This window comes from Cololabis saira, chromosome 21, assembly GCF_033807715.1.
Source record: "Cololabis saira isolate AMF1-May2022 chromosome 21, fColSai1.1, whole genome shotgun sequence".
Lineage (NCBI taxonomy): Eukaryota > Metazoa > Chordata > Actinopteri > Beloniformes > Belonidae > Cololabis > Cololabis saira.
The window spans coordinates 8,597,809-8,616,085 of record NC_084607.1 but is presented as its reverse complement, the minus strand read 5'-3'; the positions used below and the strand labels follow the sequence as shown (position 1 = coordinate 8,616,085).

General features: G+C 40.9%; 1 protein-coding gene across 2 annotated transcripts in view; it reads left to right on the top strand.

Annotated features, from left to right (window-relative positions):
- Nucleotides 1-5,859: 5,859 nt before the first annotated feature.
- Nucleotides 5,860-18,277, top strand: part of si:ch211-51c14.1 (protein kinase C and casein kinase substrate in neurons 2 protein) — a 34,698-nt gene continuing 22,280 nt past the window's right edge. Inside the window, exons 1-2 of one of the 2 annotated variants that reach the window (XM_061711945.1) lie at nt 5,860-6,067; nt 10,009-10,076. In XM_061711945.1, coding sequence (XP_061567929.1) covers nt 10,017-10,076 — 60 coding nt within the window. In that variant the 5' untranslated portion in view covers nt 5,860-6,067; nt 10,009-10,016. Of the gene's footprint in view, nt 6,068-7,211; nt 7,316-10,008; nt 10,077-18,277 lie in introns of those variants that run through there. The other variant, XM_061711946.1, reaches the window with a different exon arrangement.

Here is an 18,277-nt window from a genome sequence, read left to right as displayed (position 1 = left end):
GAGCCATGTCACGCCCGTCTTCTTTCTCCTGCTGCTTCTTGAGCTTTTCATTTCCCCTGATTTTATTTTTCCACCGCCTTTGCCATTTTTCCATTTATTTAGTGTTATTCTTAGCAATCATCGTCATCTCATTTTTCTGGTAATTTGAATCCAAAATGTGCTGTCAAGAAATGTCCATTAACTGTATAATGTGACAAGATCCTGACAGCACTTTCTTTCACTTGAAGCCAGGTTATTTTAACTAATATCTATTTATTGATACCATTAGTGAAGAGGAGAAAACATTGGCTTATCCTGAAACATCCCCATTTCCCAATGAGAGAGAAATGACTGTTATATATTTATCCACCATTTTTATTCTAGTTTTGATTTGGGATTTATTTCTGCCACCTGGTGGTCAGACTGCAAAAGCTGATTCTTTAATGTTGTTCTGGTGCAAAAATAACAGCAGCAGGGCAGAAATGGCCCTGGCTCTAAAAATACCTGATGACCTGGGTGTCTTTGCATGGCATTTCTGTCTTAGTAGTACTACTAATAGTACAGTAGCAGCATAGTACATAACTGATGCAGCCTCCTATCTGTACTGATGAAATAAAGATGTTATTGCTCACCATAACCGCCAGAGGGCAGTTACTAATTATAAAAAAGTTTGATGAGGGTCATAGGGAAAATAAACAGATGAACAAAGTTTATTCGTTTTTTTTTAAATTAAATATTACAAGTTTTTAATACTGCTGTTAGACTGATATTCTAATGTTTTCAATATTTCTGGTTAATGCCTTAATAGTTTTGCCATAAATGGAGTCGTAGTTATAATAAATTACCAATACAGGTCACTATACTTTCATTAAAACAAACAAACAGCCAAAAAAACTGATTCTGTCTGCAACCACGAGTTTTATCAGACAATATAAAAGAAAAATTGTTTATAAATAAATTAAAGTAAAACATCTGTGGGTTCGAAGTGTCGTAAAATGCAACAGCATAAAAATATTTCAGATTAAACCGAAACAAATAATTTGCAGGCAGTTGTAATTATTGGAGATGAGTGTGGATTAAAAAACAAAACAAAACAAAAAACAACAAATAAATAGATGAATAAACCCAGTAACCATTAATAAGTGTTAAGTGTTTTACAAGACCAGTCTAAACATTTCTTCTAAGGATTTTCCAAATACAACCTCGGCATATGTCATGTGGCAAAATGAAGAGAAACTGATGCTGCTCGTGTCAGCCAGTGTTGTGCAGATGCAAAATTACTTCTCAACAGATCACCATCTGCATGAAGTATGTGAAAGCAAAAGTGAAAACTGACCAATAAAATAATCAGTTAGTAAGACTGAAATAGATCTGAGCAGAAAGACAAACAGGGAGCCACTTACAGCCAGTTTAGACATGTTGAACTCATAAACGCCTTCATTTCTAAACGTCTCTGTAAAGAGTGAGTCATATGGAGCAAATAGTTTGGAGCAGACTAATGTTTGATATATTTAGCACCTAGTTTCACAGTCCAGAATATATTATCATAATGTTTAATGTATTTATTCATTTTATGAAGAGAAAAAAGGACCATGCAGTATTTCTCAGTTAGGAGGCAGTGCAACAGTGTTTCACACCTTCTCATCAAGTAGATTTTATTTGTTACTATGCTTCAGTTTCTGAATTTCAGTAGAGTAAAAAAAGTTTTAAAAAGCTTAGTAAAAAAAGTAGTCATCCAAATAATTACTTGAGTAAAAGTAAAAAAGTACTTGGTGAAAAAACTACTCAAGTACTGAGTAACTGTTGAGTAACGTCTAAAGTACAAAATAATCATCTTCAGGCAAATTAAATCAATAAAATAAATATAAAATAAATAAAAAATAAAGACTAGCTAAATTAAATTAAAATGAATCTTAAAGTAAATTCAAGTACTTTAATAAATAATAAAATAATAACAGAATAAAAAAAATAAATTAAGCACAAGTAGCACAAAATTTCATCAATCTTTTTTAAGCAGGCAGAACTAGAACGAGCCCATGAACTCATAGAAACTCTGTGTGTGTTTGAGTCTGTGTAAATGTGACAAAACATGCAAAAACAAACATTTTTCCCAAAGAATCACCCAGTCATGTCATGAGATTGACGCGTATGCGGATAAAAGGGATAAAAGAAAAGTAACAGCTCAACGTAGCCTAATGTAGCGGAGTAAGAGGAACAGTTTCTTCTTCACAAATCTACTCAAGTAAAAGTAAAAAGTATAGTGATTCAAAACTACTCTTAAAAGTACAAAATTTCCCAAAACTTACTCAAGTAAATGTAACGGAGTAAATGTAACTGGTTACTACCCAGCTCTGGTTTTGCCCTGTAAAAAAAATGCAGGGATGCCCGCATGGCGATGAAGGCAGCATCGCTCCAAAGCCACCCTGGACTCTTCTGCAGGAATGAAGTTCTTGCAGGGTGATATTTGTCTCAGAGTTAGTGATTCATCTGATCACAGAAACTCCTTCGCTGTGTGACGGAGCGTCTGCTGCCTTCGAGCTCAGGGATGTCAGCGCTGCTGCTGGATAACAGTTAACGTGAGACTTATTTGTGGAGTAAAGTTTAAGCAGCATTTGTGGACATAGGCCTTTACTGTATGGAACCAACTTCCAATCTGGGTTAAGGAGGCTGACACCACCTCCACCTTTAAAACTAAACTTAAAACCTTTCTGTTTAGTAAAGCCTATAGTTAGTGTTTAGTAAACCTCTAGCTGGTGTTGGTAAATCTCTAGGTAGTGTAAACTCTAGTGTTTTAGAGTCGCTCCTGTAGTTTCTTGTGCTGTCCCCCCCTTTTCTCCTCTTTTTTCTCTTTTGTTCATGGTGCAGCATCCTCTGCCGGTTGAAGAGCATCTCTGAATGCAAAACACCGGATCCTGCAGCGTGGGAGTGAGAGGGGCAGGGTAACGGCCCGGGCAGGCGGGGGAGAGATTTGTCCGTCAAGACTCCTCTCCCTGGCCCTGCCCCTTCTCAACCTTTCCCCGACCCTGCACCCCAACCTGGGACTTGCTGATTGGGCCGGAGCTTCGGGAGCTGCGTGCTGGCCTGCGGTCCCCACCCCTGGTCATCCCGTTGCTGCTTCCACCTGCCTGCTGTGCTGTTGCCGTCCCTGACCCCCAGTCTGGCCCTCGGCAGGAGGGTCCCCCCTGATGAGCCTGGTCCTGCTCAAGGTTTCTTCCCTCCTAAAGGGGAGTTTTTCCTTGCCACTGTTTGGCTTAAGGTTTTTCTCCCACTAGGGGAGTTTTTACCTGCCATTGTTTATGTAATAACTGCTCGGGGGTCATGTTCTGGGTATGGGTCTCTGGAAAGCGTCTGGAGACAACTTTTGTTGTATTAGACGCTATATTAATAAAATTGAATTGAATTGAATTGAATTGAATTAATCCCTCACAGAGGTTTCCTACAGGAGTCTGCTGTTCGGTTGTATGAAATGTTGATGATGATGTTGGTCGTCCTCAAGATCAGAAATCCCTTCTTCCTTCGTGTCCTTGCTCTTTATGCACTAAAACTCTTTCAAATTCCTGCAGTTTTATAACGATATTATTGACTTTAGAAGGACAAATTTGCAAATATTTCTTTGGGAAACACAGATTATGAACATTTCAAGGATTTATCCCACGCATTACTCGACATAACGGAGGGTTTCTCCTCATCTTTGCTCCTCTTTGCCTGTTGTTTATATGGATTTTGTACAAAATTATCTTCATCTGAAGTCACTTGAAATGCAAAAATGTATGTAATTAGTGAGGAACAAATTTGAAAGAACAGAAATAAATCAAGTAGATTTCATATTTCAGACTGACCCTGTCATGTCATGACCCCCCGTATCTCACGCGCTGACGCGTTCCCTCCGTGTTATCATTGTTGCCGCTATCATAATTGCTGGGTTATTGTCCCTAAATCTGTCTGCCGTCCTTCCAGTCCTGATTATAGATCACCAACATACCATTACTGTTTTCTAAAAGCAGGTTTGCAGCTGTGAGTAAGCGCTGCAAACGCCGGGCCGCCTCCTTATTTCCATGTGCATGTGCCGGCAAGCATCACAAGTTCCTGTGATGAATTGTGTCACGAAAGGCAGAGACATGTGAGTGTGAACGGCTCTTCTCAAGAGGTCCGGGACCTTAAAAAGCAGCTCTGTGCAGACGGACACCAGTGGTGGACAGTAACGGAGTAAATTTACTTGAGTACTGTACTTAAGTACATATCCAGAGGATTTGTACTTTACTTGAGTATTATATTTATTTGGTACTTATTACTCTTACTTGAATACATTTCCAAGACAAATATTTTTACTTTTACTCGAGTAAATTTCTAGGAAGGCTGAAAAGTACTCGTTACTTTCAGGTCTGCTCTTTTTTCTTCTTCTCTAAAATCATATTGGACACAAGCTGTTTTTGTCAAAGGAGGAGACCGATCACAGTGCACGCTCTCCACTGGGATGTACGTAAAGCGGAAATACGTCAAGCCTCCCCCTGAGGGGGATCCAGACTTAGTTGGATGGTGCAGGTTTATTTGGTTTCAGTTCATGATTGTTAATAAACTCTGCATCATCTGCTGTCCTCTTATGATCCCATTCATTTGATTTGTTTTTGGTGTTTCTGCAGGTTTTATATAACATTGTGGTTCTAAAAGCAGCACATCAGTGCAGCTGGTTTCAAAGAGTTAATTCTCAGAAACAAGAGTTAAAAGATCCTTAAATTAATTTAGAAAAAATATAGTAATTTACTGATGTGGAAAATAAGAAATTTACTCTTACTCTTACTCTTACTTTTACTTAAAGTAAATTTAAAAGCATTTACTTTTGGATACTTAAGTACCTTTTAAAAGCAAGTACTTTTCTACTCTTACTCGAGTAATATTTTGACTGAGCTACTTTTACTTGTAACGGAGTAAATTTTGACCAGTAGTATTTGTACTAGGGCTGTGCGATTAATCGATTTTAAATCTAAATCGGATTTATTAATCAAAATCGATGTTAAAAAAGGAAAATCGGAAAATCGATTTTCTTTTTTTGCAGCTGGCTGCATTACAGACAGATCTTGTCTAGTCATCTTTGTTTGGTCAAGAAAATTATAAATGTTGTCACTTTACTAAACTCAAGGGGGATTAACAGTATCTTTCAATTGCACTTCATTCCCAATAGGGAAATTTGTTTGCTATTTTTCTTTAAAAATAAAGATAAAATATTTAAAACAATTTATTCCATTGTCTTTTGTAGTTTTACCAAAAAAATCGAGATCGAAATCGAAAATCGGGTTTTCAGAGAAAAAAATCGGGATTTTATTTTTGTCCAAAATCGCCCAGCCCTAATTTGTACTCTTACTCAAGTACTGGGGTCGAGTACTCTGTCCACCTCTGACGGACACACACCGGATGTGTCCTCCAGCTGTGGAGGCTGGGCCTTCCCAGCCCTCCCCGGGGGCCCGTAGAGGAGGAAACGAGGGGATAGGGGGCTCCTTTTCTGCTAAATCTCTGGCCCTTCTTTCTGAAAAGCTAGAAAAAAAAAAAAAAAACACACTCCAGTTGGATGACTCAGCTAGTATCTAACTCTCTCACACACACATACAGTCACACAGTCACACGCACACACAACCACACCCCCCGGGCCTTTGACACACTTTATTAACACCAGTCTGAGGGAGACGGAGTGACGGAGTGACGGAGTGAGCGACTGACAGACGGAGAGGCAGAGATGATCTCCAACAAGTGGTGACTTCCAGAGAGCGAGGGAACAACCTTCCTTGCAGCTGCGTTAGGGGGGAGAGAGAGAGAGGAGGAGATAGATTTTTAGGGGGAGGGAGGAGAAGAAGGGAGGGAGGGAAAAAAAAAAAAAAAGAAGCCAACTCATCTGACACAAACAGTGGGCCAAAGAAAGGGGAATAGCAGGAACAACCGCCGTCCGGGACCAGTGGAAAACTGACGTTGTGAGAGGGCGAGGAGGAGTGTGAGGAAGGAGCCTGGGAGACTGGAAGCAAAGGGGGAAAAGTTGCAGACAGTTCAACAAAAGAAGAAAAAGAGGGGGAATAAAAGAGGGACCCCAGCAGCTGAAGAGGTAAGGAGCTGCTCAGCTTTCCCGGGATGAATGGTTTCATTTCAGCCCCGTTGGAGCTCCTGTTTCTGCTCTTCGTGCATTTGTTACTATATATTCCCTCAAAGCAATGTGTGTGTGAGTGTGTGTTGAGTTATGTGTGACAGATGAAACGGGGACGGGGGGAGAGAGGGAGGGAGGGAGGGGGGGAGTGTGTGTGTGCAGGATGAGCGGGTGAAAGAGTTTGGTTGGCTGGAATCTCCAGATGGACCCGTCCACCTCCACCGAGCTGCAGGTTTGGTGGGTTAAAAGCGTAAAGATGCAGGTTCCTGGATCTGTGATGGACTTCCCCATTTATATATGCAGAGATATACAGTAAAAAGCCCACGCTGAATGTTGGTGTGCTCTTGTAGGCGGGGAGTCATGCTCTCTGTTGCACTTAAAGGTCAGCAAAGTCGCACAAAAAGACACGTTTATCAGTTTATTTCCATTTCTGCTGCTCACTTAAATCAATCTGGCGATTGAATGCAGCACATTTATCAAATAAGACACAGATGAGCCACTATAAGTGCACACAGCTTGTTGTTTTATTGAGTAATTTATATCAGTTCTCTAAATAGTTTATAAAGCTGCATTGCTTAAGCTGCATGGTGAAATCCCCTCCTCTCTGATGATGCTTAACTTGATTATTGAAGCTAAGAAATCATATTCGACTCGGTTATGTGACTAACAAATTGGTTCCAGCAGAGAGACCTTTGCAGAAAAAGCTCAAAAAGTGCGTAAAAGTGCGTGCAGGAGGCCCGGAGAGACACAGCTACCCCTGATTGGAGGCTAAAGTTCTCCGTTTCCTGTTTTGCACATATGAGATAAGTTATTCGCTCATGTGGAGCTGATTTAACACAAGATGTTTGCTTTTTAATCTATTAAAACATGACAGTAGATGTTGCAGAAGAATGCCACATGATCTCATGTCAGGAAGTGACAGCAGAGCTCCCCAACCCCCCATTTTCCCTTGAAAGCGCGTGGACGTGCCCCACGGGCCGGGGGGGGGGGCGAGAGCCAGCGTGGGGACGGGGATTCAGGAAGTAAAGGTCAAGTGTCAAACGGGAGGCCACTCATTATTTTTGTGACCTCCCGCAGATCTCTGCGTTGCGTAGCGTGCAGCAGAAGCCGGCGGTCGGAGCGAGGCCGAGGAAAGGCCGGGCCCTGGGAGCCGTGACGATTATTCTCTTAGCTGAGCATGTGATGCCCCGTGAACAGCAGGACGCGGAGGGAAATCATTGAATCTAATTGTGCGCCTGAAAGGAGCCGAGAGGGGACGCAGTCGAGGGGAGGGAAATCAGACGGAGAGTTGTGCGGAGTTCAGAGCTGCAGGGACATAACCAACTTGTTAAAAAGTTACTTACAGTTTTATTGTTGGAATAAAAGCAAATAAAAGACATGTTGCTTGTGCTCCCCTGGTTCCTCATGGTTTTCCTGGTGTGCCTGAATAAAAACCCTAAAGCATTAAGGTGCAGGAGGTTTGTGCTGAAGCACAGCAGAGAGGGACCTGTCGACGGTTTTATTCTGCCTGCAGATCATGTTGTTGTTGTTGTTGTTTTATTTGTTCACTTGTTGATTGATTTTGAACAGTAAAAGCGTGCAGGAGACCTCTCGTGTTGCACAAGAGCGACTGCGGCTGGGTGTCTGCGTTGACTCATAGCCCCTGTTTATTTTAAGATAGGTCATATTGCAAAAGCTGGGAATGCTGGGAGATTACTGCTCCAGCGTGCCGGTGATGTCAGAGCTCATGGTCAGAAACCTCAGTGTGCTGTACAAGACAGAGATGGGGACTCGAGTTTGCGACTCGGACTCGAGTCGCACTTAAGTCGTAGGACACAGAGGCTTCAGACTTGACTTGGACTTGTGCTAAAAAGACTTCAGACTCGACTCTGACTCGTGTTTTGGGACTCGTGAACAATCTTTATTTTTTTATTTTTTTGGCCTATTAGCATTGAGGAAACTTTTAAACGTCTGACGAGCTTAATGTCATTCCTTCCTTTTTGGCATGGTAACCATGGTAACCATATTACCCCTCGGGTGCGCACCTCACTCAGATGACGGTAACACTATGGCGACCGGCATACCTGCAGCTGCTGCTGTACCCTTTGTAATTACGTTTGGGTACAAAAACTTGAAAGTTTTGCAGTGCCAAAATTAAGGATGCTGGTTCAACCACATCCAACGTCATTGGGCACCTGAAAACTCACCCGGATAGGTTAGTAACATTAGCGCACAGGACGGTTAGCAAACATGTTTAGCTCAGCATCAGCTACGTAACGTTAACTTAGCTTGCTACTAGTTTTGTAATTGAATATTTGAAAAGATGAGTAAGTGTTAATTTGCTTGTCACAATTGTTTGCATTGAGTGGCGTTGACATGACAAGACGTACAAGACGCCGGCTCATTCGATTTTACTGAGCAAATCTAATTCCGAAACCTCTTTCCAAGTACGTCTCCCAAAACTGTAACCTGCGACTAACCCGCCGACATGAGCTTCACCTGCTGCCAGTTCTCAGTGGGTCCTGATTAGTGGTGGGGGGAAAAATCGATATTGCAATATATTGTTGCGCTCTCTGTTGCAATAAATAATCGATAAACTGACGGCAAATATCGATATTTTACTACGACACACATAATGGATTTACGCGGTTGTCACCGCACTATTGTTCATGCACTTCATTTTGTCCATCTGTACAGTGTTTACATTTACAAGACTAGGAGGCAGTGAGGTGCTATATAAATGCACTTTCTTTGTACATTGTATGAAGTTTTGGCAATGAATAAATTCATAACTACAGACCTTTTCCTTTTTATGGGTATTTTTTCTTTTTCAGTCACATATATCGTGATATATCATTGATGAAATTTCTTTCAATATATCGAATATCATAGATATCGTGTATCGTGATATTATCGTTATCGTGGACCACATATCGCCACAGCATTGAATTGTGAGTTATCCGTATCGTCCCACCCTAGTCCTGATGAGGGTGGGCGGCCCGGCCCGGCGGCCCGGCGCGGGCTTCACTCATTTCAGGCCCTCAGAAAGATGAACGGATGGAGTTATATCCAGAAGTTATATCCAGAAGTCATGGACAGGATTAATGTATCCGACATCTGTCTTAATTTGAATTAAAAAAATTCCATTCAACATCAAATTATGATTTGATACAGTTAATTTTTTCAATGGATTTCGGTGATCCTTTCGCCTTCATCAGAGTCACAAGATGATGTGTGTGACCCGACTCACTGCAAAAACTCCAAATCTTAACAAGAATATTTGTCTTATTTCTAGTTAAAATGTCTCATTTTCAGTCAAAAAAATCTCATTACACTTAAAACAAGACTCATCACTGGAAAAAACAACAATTTTCACCTGTTTCAAGTAGATTTTCACTTAAAATAAGTAGAAAAATCTGCCAGTGGAACAAGATTTTTTTGCTTGTAATGAGAAGATAAATCTTGTCCCACTGGCAGATTTTCTACTTATTTCAAGTGAAAATTTACTTGAAACAGGTGAAAATAACAAGTTATTTTTCTGGTAATGACTCTTGTTTTAAGTGTAATGAGATTCTTTGACTAAAAATGAGACATTTTAACTAGAAATAAGACAAATATTCCTGGTAAAATTTTGAGTTTTTGTATTGATGAAGGCATTAAAAAGGATCGCCGAAACATGTCTGTAATTAAAAAACCTAAAATGTATTTGTCAGACAAAAATAATTAGCAGATTAAACATGAATTTATGCTGAAAATGCCTGATTATTGCTTGAAGTGGGAGCTTTTCCATCACAACGAGCCTCAGTAGATGACATAAACCTTTCTAACGTGGATGGTGGTGTGCAGATACACAGGTGGCGGGTCCACCAATCACCAATAATCACCAATAATCATCAATAATCACCAATACTTCACTTCCACAGAGAACAAGATGTCGGAGGTGTCGTCTGAAAGCAGCACTGAGGATGTCAACAATCGCAGCTTCTGGATGGTATGTAGGCGGTTTGTGTGTGTGTGTGTGTGTGTGTGTGTGTGTGTGTGTGTGTGTGTGTGTGTGTGTGTGTGTGTGTGTGTGTGTGTGTGTGTGTCAGATGGGACGGAGGAGATAGCTTTTCCCTCTGTGTCTCAAGCCCGAGCAACCTTCCAGTCAAAACACACCACATAGTTTTCTCTTCGGGCTGCAGATCTTCTTAAACAAGGACGTGCTTTCATTTCAGAGCCTGAGCAGTAACTTTACTCTCCCAACTGCCTTGTTTGGATTCAACTCCTCTCCACAAGCGTTGTTTCTCTGTGATAGTGTTTAGCTGACAGAGGTGTCAAGAAACGAAGTACAAATACTTTGTTACCTTACTTAAGTAGAAATTTTGGTTATCTATACTTCACTGGAGTAATTATTTTTCAGACGACTTTTTACTTTTACTCCTTACATTTTCATGCAATTATCTGTACTTTTTACTCCTTACATTTTAAAAACAGCCTCGTTACTCTATTTCATTTCGGCCTTTAAAAAAAAACTATCCAGTTAAATTGCTCCATCCAGATAGAGTGAATTTGGTTGTGGTTGTTTCAGATGTTCTTGTCCAGTTTTGTTCTTACATCCGTTCCCTCAGATTCCTGCAACTAAACTTGGATGTACATTCCAATAAAGGTTAGGATAAATGATAACATGCCTCTGAAGTTTGACTTTTTGCACCATTACAATACTTATAGGCAACTAGTCATCATATCTCCTGCTCTCTGAAACACATGTTAATGCTCAATAGTAACATATATGGTTCTTTAATATATTTGCATTATACTAAGATGCATTCATTTTCAATGGCTTTTTTCCCCCTTACATTACTTTTACTTTTATACTTTAAGTAGTTTTGAAACCAGTACTTTTATACTTTTACTTGAGTAAAAAACTTGAGTTGATACTTCAACTTCTGCAGGAGTATTTTTAAACTCTAGTATCTATACTTCTACCTGAGTAATGAATGTGAATACTTTTGACACCTCTGTTAGCTGATTGAATATTATAACTCTTTTTCCTCATATTTTTCTTTGTTGATTTGCATTGCTGTTGAGTAAATATTTTCCCCGGCCATGAGAATATTTCAGGCCTTGTCTAAAAGTAAACAACAAGGCAGGCGAGAGCGTCTAATTTGAGCGCTACCACTTTAACGTGGGCTTGGCCTCCCGCCGGCCTCCACGGGCCGCCCCACTTTCATCTCTCCCCCTCCTGTAATTTTGGAAGCCTCCCGTTGTGTCCATGCGTTTCCAGGCCAGTTCCTGTCTATGTCATCCTGCTGTCATGCTCCCGGGCTGTCTGTCATTATCCTGCAAACCCCGGCTCTTCTGTTTCGTATCTGCAAAGTCATCACACATTGAAAAGGTTTTGCAGTTGTGTCTGCAGCGTTTACAAACCGGCGGTTTGCTCACGCCGCCGCCGCCACCGCCCCGCTCTGGAAACAGTCCCTGTCCCATTCCACCATGCAACAGATCGTGCACCGTTACCACACTGCAGCATGAGCATGTCACACAGACAGTACTCGAGCTGTAAAAATCAGGGGGGATGGTGGATTTTATCATATGGGAACAGATAATTTGTGCTGATTACAAATAATATAATATATTACAAATAATAGCACTGACCAAAACACCTGCAGAAATACTGCAGGAATGACATAGCAGCAGTTAAATGCAGCCTTCTGTAAGCTTTAAATATCCACTGGGCTTACATCAAATACATCAAAACACAACAATAAAAAACAGTTTTCTGAACTTATCAATATGACTCTGTCCTTCACAGGATAAGTAAAATGGATCACTGCAAAAACTCAAAATCTCAACAAGAATATTTGTCTTATTTCTAGTTAAAATGTCTCATTTTAGTAAAAAAAAATCTCATTACACTTAAAACAAGACTCATCACTGGAAAAAACAACAATTTTCACCTGTTTCAAGTAGATTTTCACTTGAAACAAGTATAAATTGTAATTTCATCAATGAATGTGTTTTTACTGCTATTTCAATAATTAGAGTCATCACCAGAAACATAACACTAGAAAAATGTGACAATTTTCACCTGTTTCAGGTAAATTTTCACTTGAAATAAGTAGAAAAATCTGCAGGAGAACAAGATTTTTTTGCTTGTAATAAGAAGATAAATCTTGTTCCACTGGCAGATTTTCCTACTTATTTCAAGTGAAATTTTACCTGAAACAGGTGAAAATTGTCACATTTTTCTAGTGTTATGTTTCTGGTGATGACTCTAAATGTTGAAATAGCAGTAAAACCACATTCATTGATGAAATGACATAAGGGATGGAAAGGGGGGATGGCAGTTTTACAGGGGGGATGATTTTGACAATTTTTATTTCAGGGGGGGATGCCATCCCCCCTCATCCCCCCTCAACTCCAGTACTGCACACAGACATAAAAGCTAAATATTAGATCTTCTAATGGATTTTAACAATTGCTTTGCATAAGTGTTGCTCATATTTGCATCAATTATTGTTTGATGAAAGATTTGCATGAATATAAAGTCTGGAATCTATTTTCAGCAACTGTATCTGATTTCCTTCACTCCTCTGGGTAAACCTGAACACACACACGTGTACCTGTCTCACATTTCTGCTTATTGTTCCACTAAAACATCAGTTCAGCCACTGTGATGAATGCAATTGTTTCAGCTGTGAACAACAACTTAACCACGTTTCCTGATCCCTGGGAACTGAAACTGCATAATGGTGCTGTTTTATTTATTTATTTAGCCTGGCAGTTGGACATCAGTTAACTTGGCAGAGATTGGGACTGTTTTCCTCCCTGAAACCGACGAAAGGAACTCAGCTGGGGTTGTTGAAGTGAATGATGTACTGGGGTGTGCATGAATGTCGCTCAAACGGCCTGCACCGTCGTCCTGAACTCACAGTTTGAGAGTCCTGTTGTGTTTATGTGCATCAGATGTTAGAGCTGTAATTTAACAAGAAAGGCCGGGGATTTGAGAAAGTGCCACGTTCAGCACATACGTGTGCATGCGATGAATATATGTTACCGCTTTTCCTCCAAACCGGTTCCAGGGCTGGTTCTGGGCCAGTGCTGGTTCAATACTCGTTCAACTGGCGAACCAGCTGAGAACCGGTTTGGTTTCCACAGCTCGGGTGCTAAGGAGAGCCACGTCTATGGAGCTAGAACAGTCTCATAATTCACAAATGCACAGGACAAGTTTTACAAATGCACAGAACAATTCACACGTGCGTAGGACAAGATACACAAATGTATATTCGATGCACACACAAATATAACCTGAATTACAAATGTTTTTTTGTCTGTGAGCTGCGCTGGATTGGCGTGTGACTTTTGAGACTCCCCTGACGTGACTCGATCCACAAATACATTTTTTTTTAACACAGAAGGATCTGCAACCAATCAGATGTCTTCCTTTGTTCCAGCCAATCATAAGAGCGCACCCCACGTGGGGGACGCAGAGCAGTGGATAAAACACGACTTACTCATAAACCAATCAGATTAAAGGGGCGGATACACCTGCTGTTTGAATTGCAAATCGGTCTGTGCATTTGTAAAACTTGTCCTGTGCATTTGTGAATTATGAGACTGTTCTAGCTCCATACACGTCAGTTACGTTGCTGCAAACCTCAGTTGCGTCGCTACGTTTGCGCGAAAGTTGAATCAACAACAGCACATTTGCTCTACTATGGACTTGATCCACGTAGCAACTCCATCCGTGTGAATGTGTATGAATGTTTGGTGGTGGTCGGAGGGGCCGTTTGGCGCAATATGGCAGCCACGCTTCCGTCAGTCTGCAGGTGCAGCTGTGGCTACAAAACGTAGCTTAACACTACCGGTGAGAATGTGTATGAATGAATAATGGTCTCTGGGTGCCTTGAAGGGCGCTATATAAAACCAAGCCATTATTATTATTATTATGGACCACATCTCTAAAAGATTGGGTTGTCTCCTCCTCAGACCACTGCTGCTTTGCTGCATCCAGATTAATTCATCGCTTATTTGAAAATTGCAGTTGCAGTCTTGCTATTGCCGTTGGTCTTAAACTGGGCATACACTGTGCGATATTTTAAATCGTTTGATTCAGCTCCATCTCACACTGCACGACTAGATCGCTGAGTTCAAAAGTTCACAGCCCACGATTTATGGTCTTTAACTGTACGACCCGATGCTCGGATGCGACCCGTCTGCTCACACTATACGATCATAATACTCCCGTCGGGACTCTGTGTACTGGAACTCTAGGCCGGTTCTGGGGCAGGGGTGGGCTGTTCCCAAACGTGCGTCCTGCCCACCCGATCAAAGGTTATGGGGGTCCTTTATTTTTTTATAATTTAGTTTTTTTATATATACAAAAAAAAAATTACAAAATATCTGTACCGTTTCTGATTGGGTGGGGACTGCGCATCATTTTTAGACACAACAATGAACGCATACAGCAAAAGTTGTGTCTCGGCGGAGGGACCTGTATAAGCCTTAGAATGAAGGCAAATGGCGAAAGGCGAAATGATGAGAAAAAAGTTGAAATGTTGAGAAAAAAGTCAAAATTTCGAGAAAAAAGTTGAAATGTCAAGATTAATGTTGAAGTACAATCTCAAGAAAAAAGTGTAAATGTTGAGAAAAAAGTCTAAATGTTGAGAAAAAAGTCGAAATGTTGAGAAAAAAGTCGAAATGTCGATATTAAAAAGGAAAGGGAAAAGGAAGAAAAAAAGAGAAAAAAGGAAAAAAAGAAGAAAAAAAGGGAAAAAAGAGAAAAAAAGAGAAAAAAAAGAGAAAAAAAAAGAAGAAAAAAAGGAACAAAAATGTCAAACATTTTTGAAAGAGCTCCCGGTAGCCACTAGGGCGGCGCTAAAGAGCCGCATGCGGCTCTAGAGCATCCCAGCAAAATGAGCACAACAGAGCGCACACTGAAGGCTGATTTATGGTTCCGCGTTACACCAACGCAGAGTCTACGGCGCAGGGTACGCGGCGACGCGCCCCGTACATTGTGTTAGTGTTACGCAGAACCATAAATCAGCCTTTAGCAATTTGTTCCGTTCTGTGTGGCGATAAATGAAAAAAGATTAGACAACGCCGTGATTGGACAAGGAATTGGCTGGGCAGACGTGGGATTTTTTTTCTGCTATTAAAACATAATTGTAATGTGAATTTGCAACACTTTAAACTACAAATAATAGTTTTTGACGTGACATCAGAGATTGCGCATGCTCTCTGCGAAAGGATGAGGCAAATCGGGTCGTAGCTGCTTCAACTGTGATTCCTTCACAAGGAGCGACCAGGATTTCAAACACGTTCGATTTTCTTGCGAGCACACGATTCGTGATGGGGAGCTCGTCGTGAGGTGTTACCCTCTCGTCGTTACCCCACGTATAACTGCACGAGGCACGATCAACGATTGGGTCGAAATCCGACCCGATCCAAAAAATAGTTGCACGACTGGAAAATCGGCTCAAAACGAGCCGATAATCGCACAGTGTCTGCCCGGCTTTAATAACTCCACCTCCTCTGCTTACGTAAGCGGTTCTTTCCTCTAGCCCAGCAAAGAGTTGGTGCTACCTTGGAACCGGGTTTTCTGGCCCGGAGCCAGTTCTTTGTCCGTGGAAACAGAAAGCCCGGTTCCAAACTCAGCACTGACCCAGAACCAGAACCAGAACCAGAACCAGAACCAGAACCAGCCCTTGAACCGGTTTGGTGGAAAAGGGATGTGTGAAAGCGCCACAAAGTGGTTTAAAAAAAGCACCATATAAGTGCAGTGAGTTTCCCATTTGTGTTGTGCGTACGATTAAAAGACACGAAAGGTGAAGTAGGTTTTGTCAGGAGACTTCCACAACCCGTCTCTTCAACAGAGCACTTTAGTCTCCATAAAAAACTCCTCCAGCAGCGTCTCAGAGCTCGTTGCTACAGCGATCGGCCGGTCGGGCCTCTGCAGCGCTGCCGCTGGCCTCAAACTGGATTCCTCAGCTGTTTCTGCTTAAATCACAGACGGGAGAGGAGAGTCAGTGCAAACCACAACAGAGGGGCAGAGGGGGAGAGAAGGAGGAAGGAGAGAAAGGGGAACAACTAGGGCATTGGTGTGAAGTCTGATTAAAGCGACTCGTGTTTCACGGAGACGACGTCGAGGGGAGCCGTTTCTTTATGGAGGCTGCTGGTCCGACTGTAACTCACTTTTACAGTCCGGGTGCACGTTTCAAACACCCTGACACTGAACTTCACTTCAAGTGATACTTTAACTCTGGAAAACGAAAGCAAAGATGTCCGGTTACAGTAAAGCAGGAAGAGAACAGTTAAGATAGATAATAAACTAAACTGACTACAAAGAATGCGAGTAACAGAATTAAGACATGTGATCCAGCTTCTACTGGAAAATCTGATGAGCTGCTGTTTAATTACCCACCAATTAGGAGGGGGGTCGGGATCAAGGGCCTGTCTGGTGTTTGGATGCTGTGGGAAGCAGATACGGTATGCTGTTATTAGTCTGGACCAGGGGTCGGCAACCCAAAATGTTGAAAGAGCCATATTGGACCAAAAACACAAAAAACTAATATTTCTGGAAAGAAATGAAATGAAAAGTCTTGTATAAGCCTTAGAATGAAGGCAAATGGCGAAAGGCGAAATGTCGAGAAAAAAGTTGAAATGTTGAGGAAAAAGTCAAAATTTCGAGAAAAAAGTTGAAATGTCAAGATTAATGTTGAAGTACAATCTCAAGAAAAAAGTGGAAATGTTGAGAAAAAAGTCTAAATGTTGAGAAAAAAGTCGAAATGTCGAGAAAAAAGTCAAAATTTCTCAGAAAAAAGTCGAAATGTAGATATTAAAAAGGAAAGGGAAAAGGAAGAAAAAAAGAGAAAAAAGGAAAAAAAGAAGAAAAAGAAAAAAAGAAGAAAAAAAGAAAAAAAAGAAGAAAAAAAAGAAAAAAAGAGGAAAAAAGAGAAAAAAAAAGAAGAAAAAAAGGAACAAAAAGGTCAAACATTTTTGAGAAAGCTCCAGGTAGCCACTAGGGCGGCGCTAAAGAGCCGCATGCGGCTCTAGAGCCGCGGGTTGCCGACCCCTGGTCTGGACGATGATGCATCATGGGAAAATCGGATAAACACAATACGATTTAGGAGAAGCAGCTTCTCACTTTTCACTTTCTTTAATATAATATACATGAGAAATAACGCAGACATATTAACATCATTTCCTCGCTTGCATCATGACCGAGATACAATATCCTGTCAGTTATTAGTCGCCTCCTGCTGCCGTTTGATTTGTTTCCACGTTGAAAATGTTTGCTCTGGGAATATCGTGTTCGCTTTTGTTCCTCAGTAATATTTACATGAGCTACGTTGCTTCAAATGATTCAACATTAACATGACGGCACGCAAAGAGCGGAGCCTCTCCACCGTCTGCAGACACGTGTCAGTAACAGTCGGAGCTCGACCACAACTGAGGCAGGAAGCGGGAGCGAGAGCGCCGCTGGAGCTGGAGCTGGAGCTGGAGCTGACGGCAGCTGCCTGGAAAATTGCAGACATTTCCAAATTCCACATCTACAAACAACACAGTTGCTGCAGATCCGTTAATACACTCGGGGTCGTGGCTGTGCCGTCCTCTCTCTCTGTCTGGCATTCACGCTCCCCATCAGAAACAATGTGCATGTGACGTGTGGCCAGAGCTGGGTAGAGGAGCCAAAAATTGTACTCAAGTAAAAGTACTGTTACTTCAGAATAATATGACTCAAGTAGAAGTAAAAAGTAGTCATCCAAATAATTACTCGATTAAAAGTAAAAAAGTACTTGGTGAAAAAACGACTCAAGTACTGAGTAACTGTTGAGTAACGTCTGATTTTTTTTTTTTAACACAACCATTCAAACAGACAAAAGTACAAAATAATCATCTTCAGGGAAATTAAATCAATAAAATAAAATAAAATTAATAAAACATAGAAAATAGTTTAAATTAAAATAATCTTAAAGTAAATTCAAGTACTTTAATGAATAATAAAATAAATAAAATAATAACAGAATAAAAAAAATTAATTAAGCACAAGTAGCACAAAATTTCAAGCCTTTGTACTTTTCTTTTTTAACCAGGCAGAACTGAGTAACTGTTGAGTAACGTTTGATTTATTTTTTTAACACAACCATTCAAACAGACAAAAGTACAAAATAATCATCTTCAGGGAAATTAAATCAATAAAATAATAAA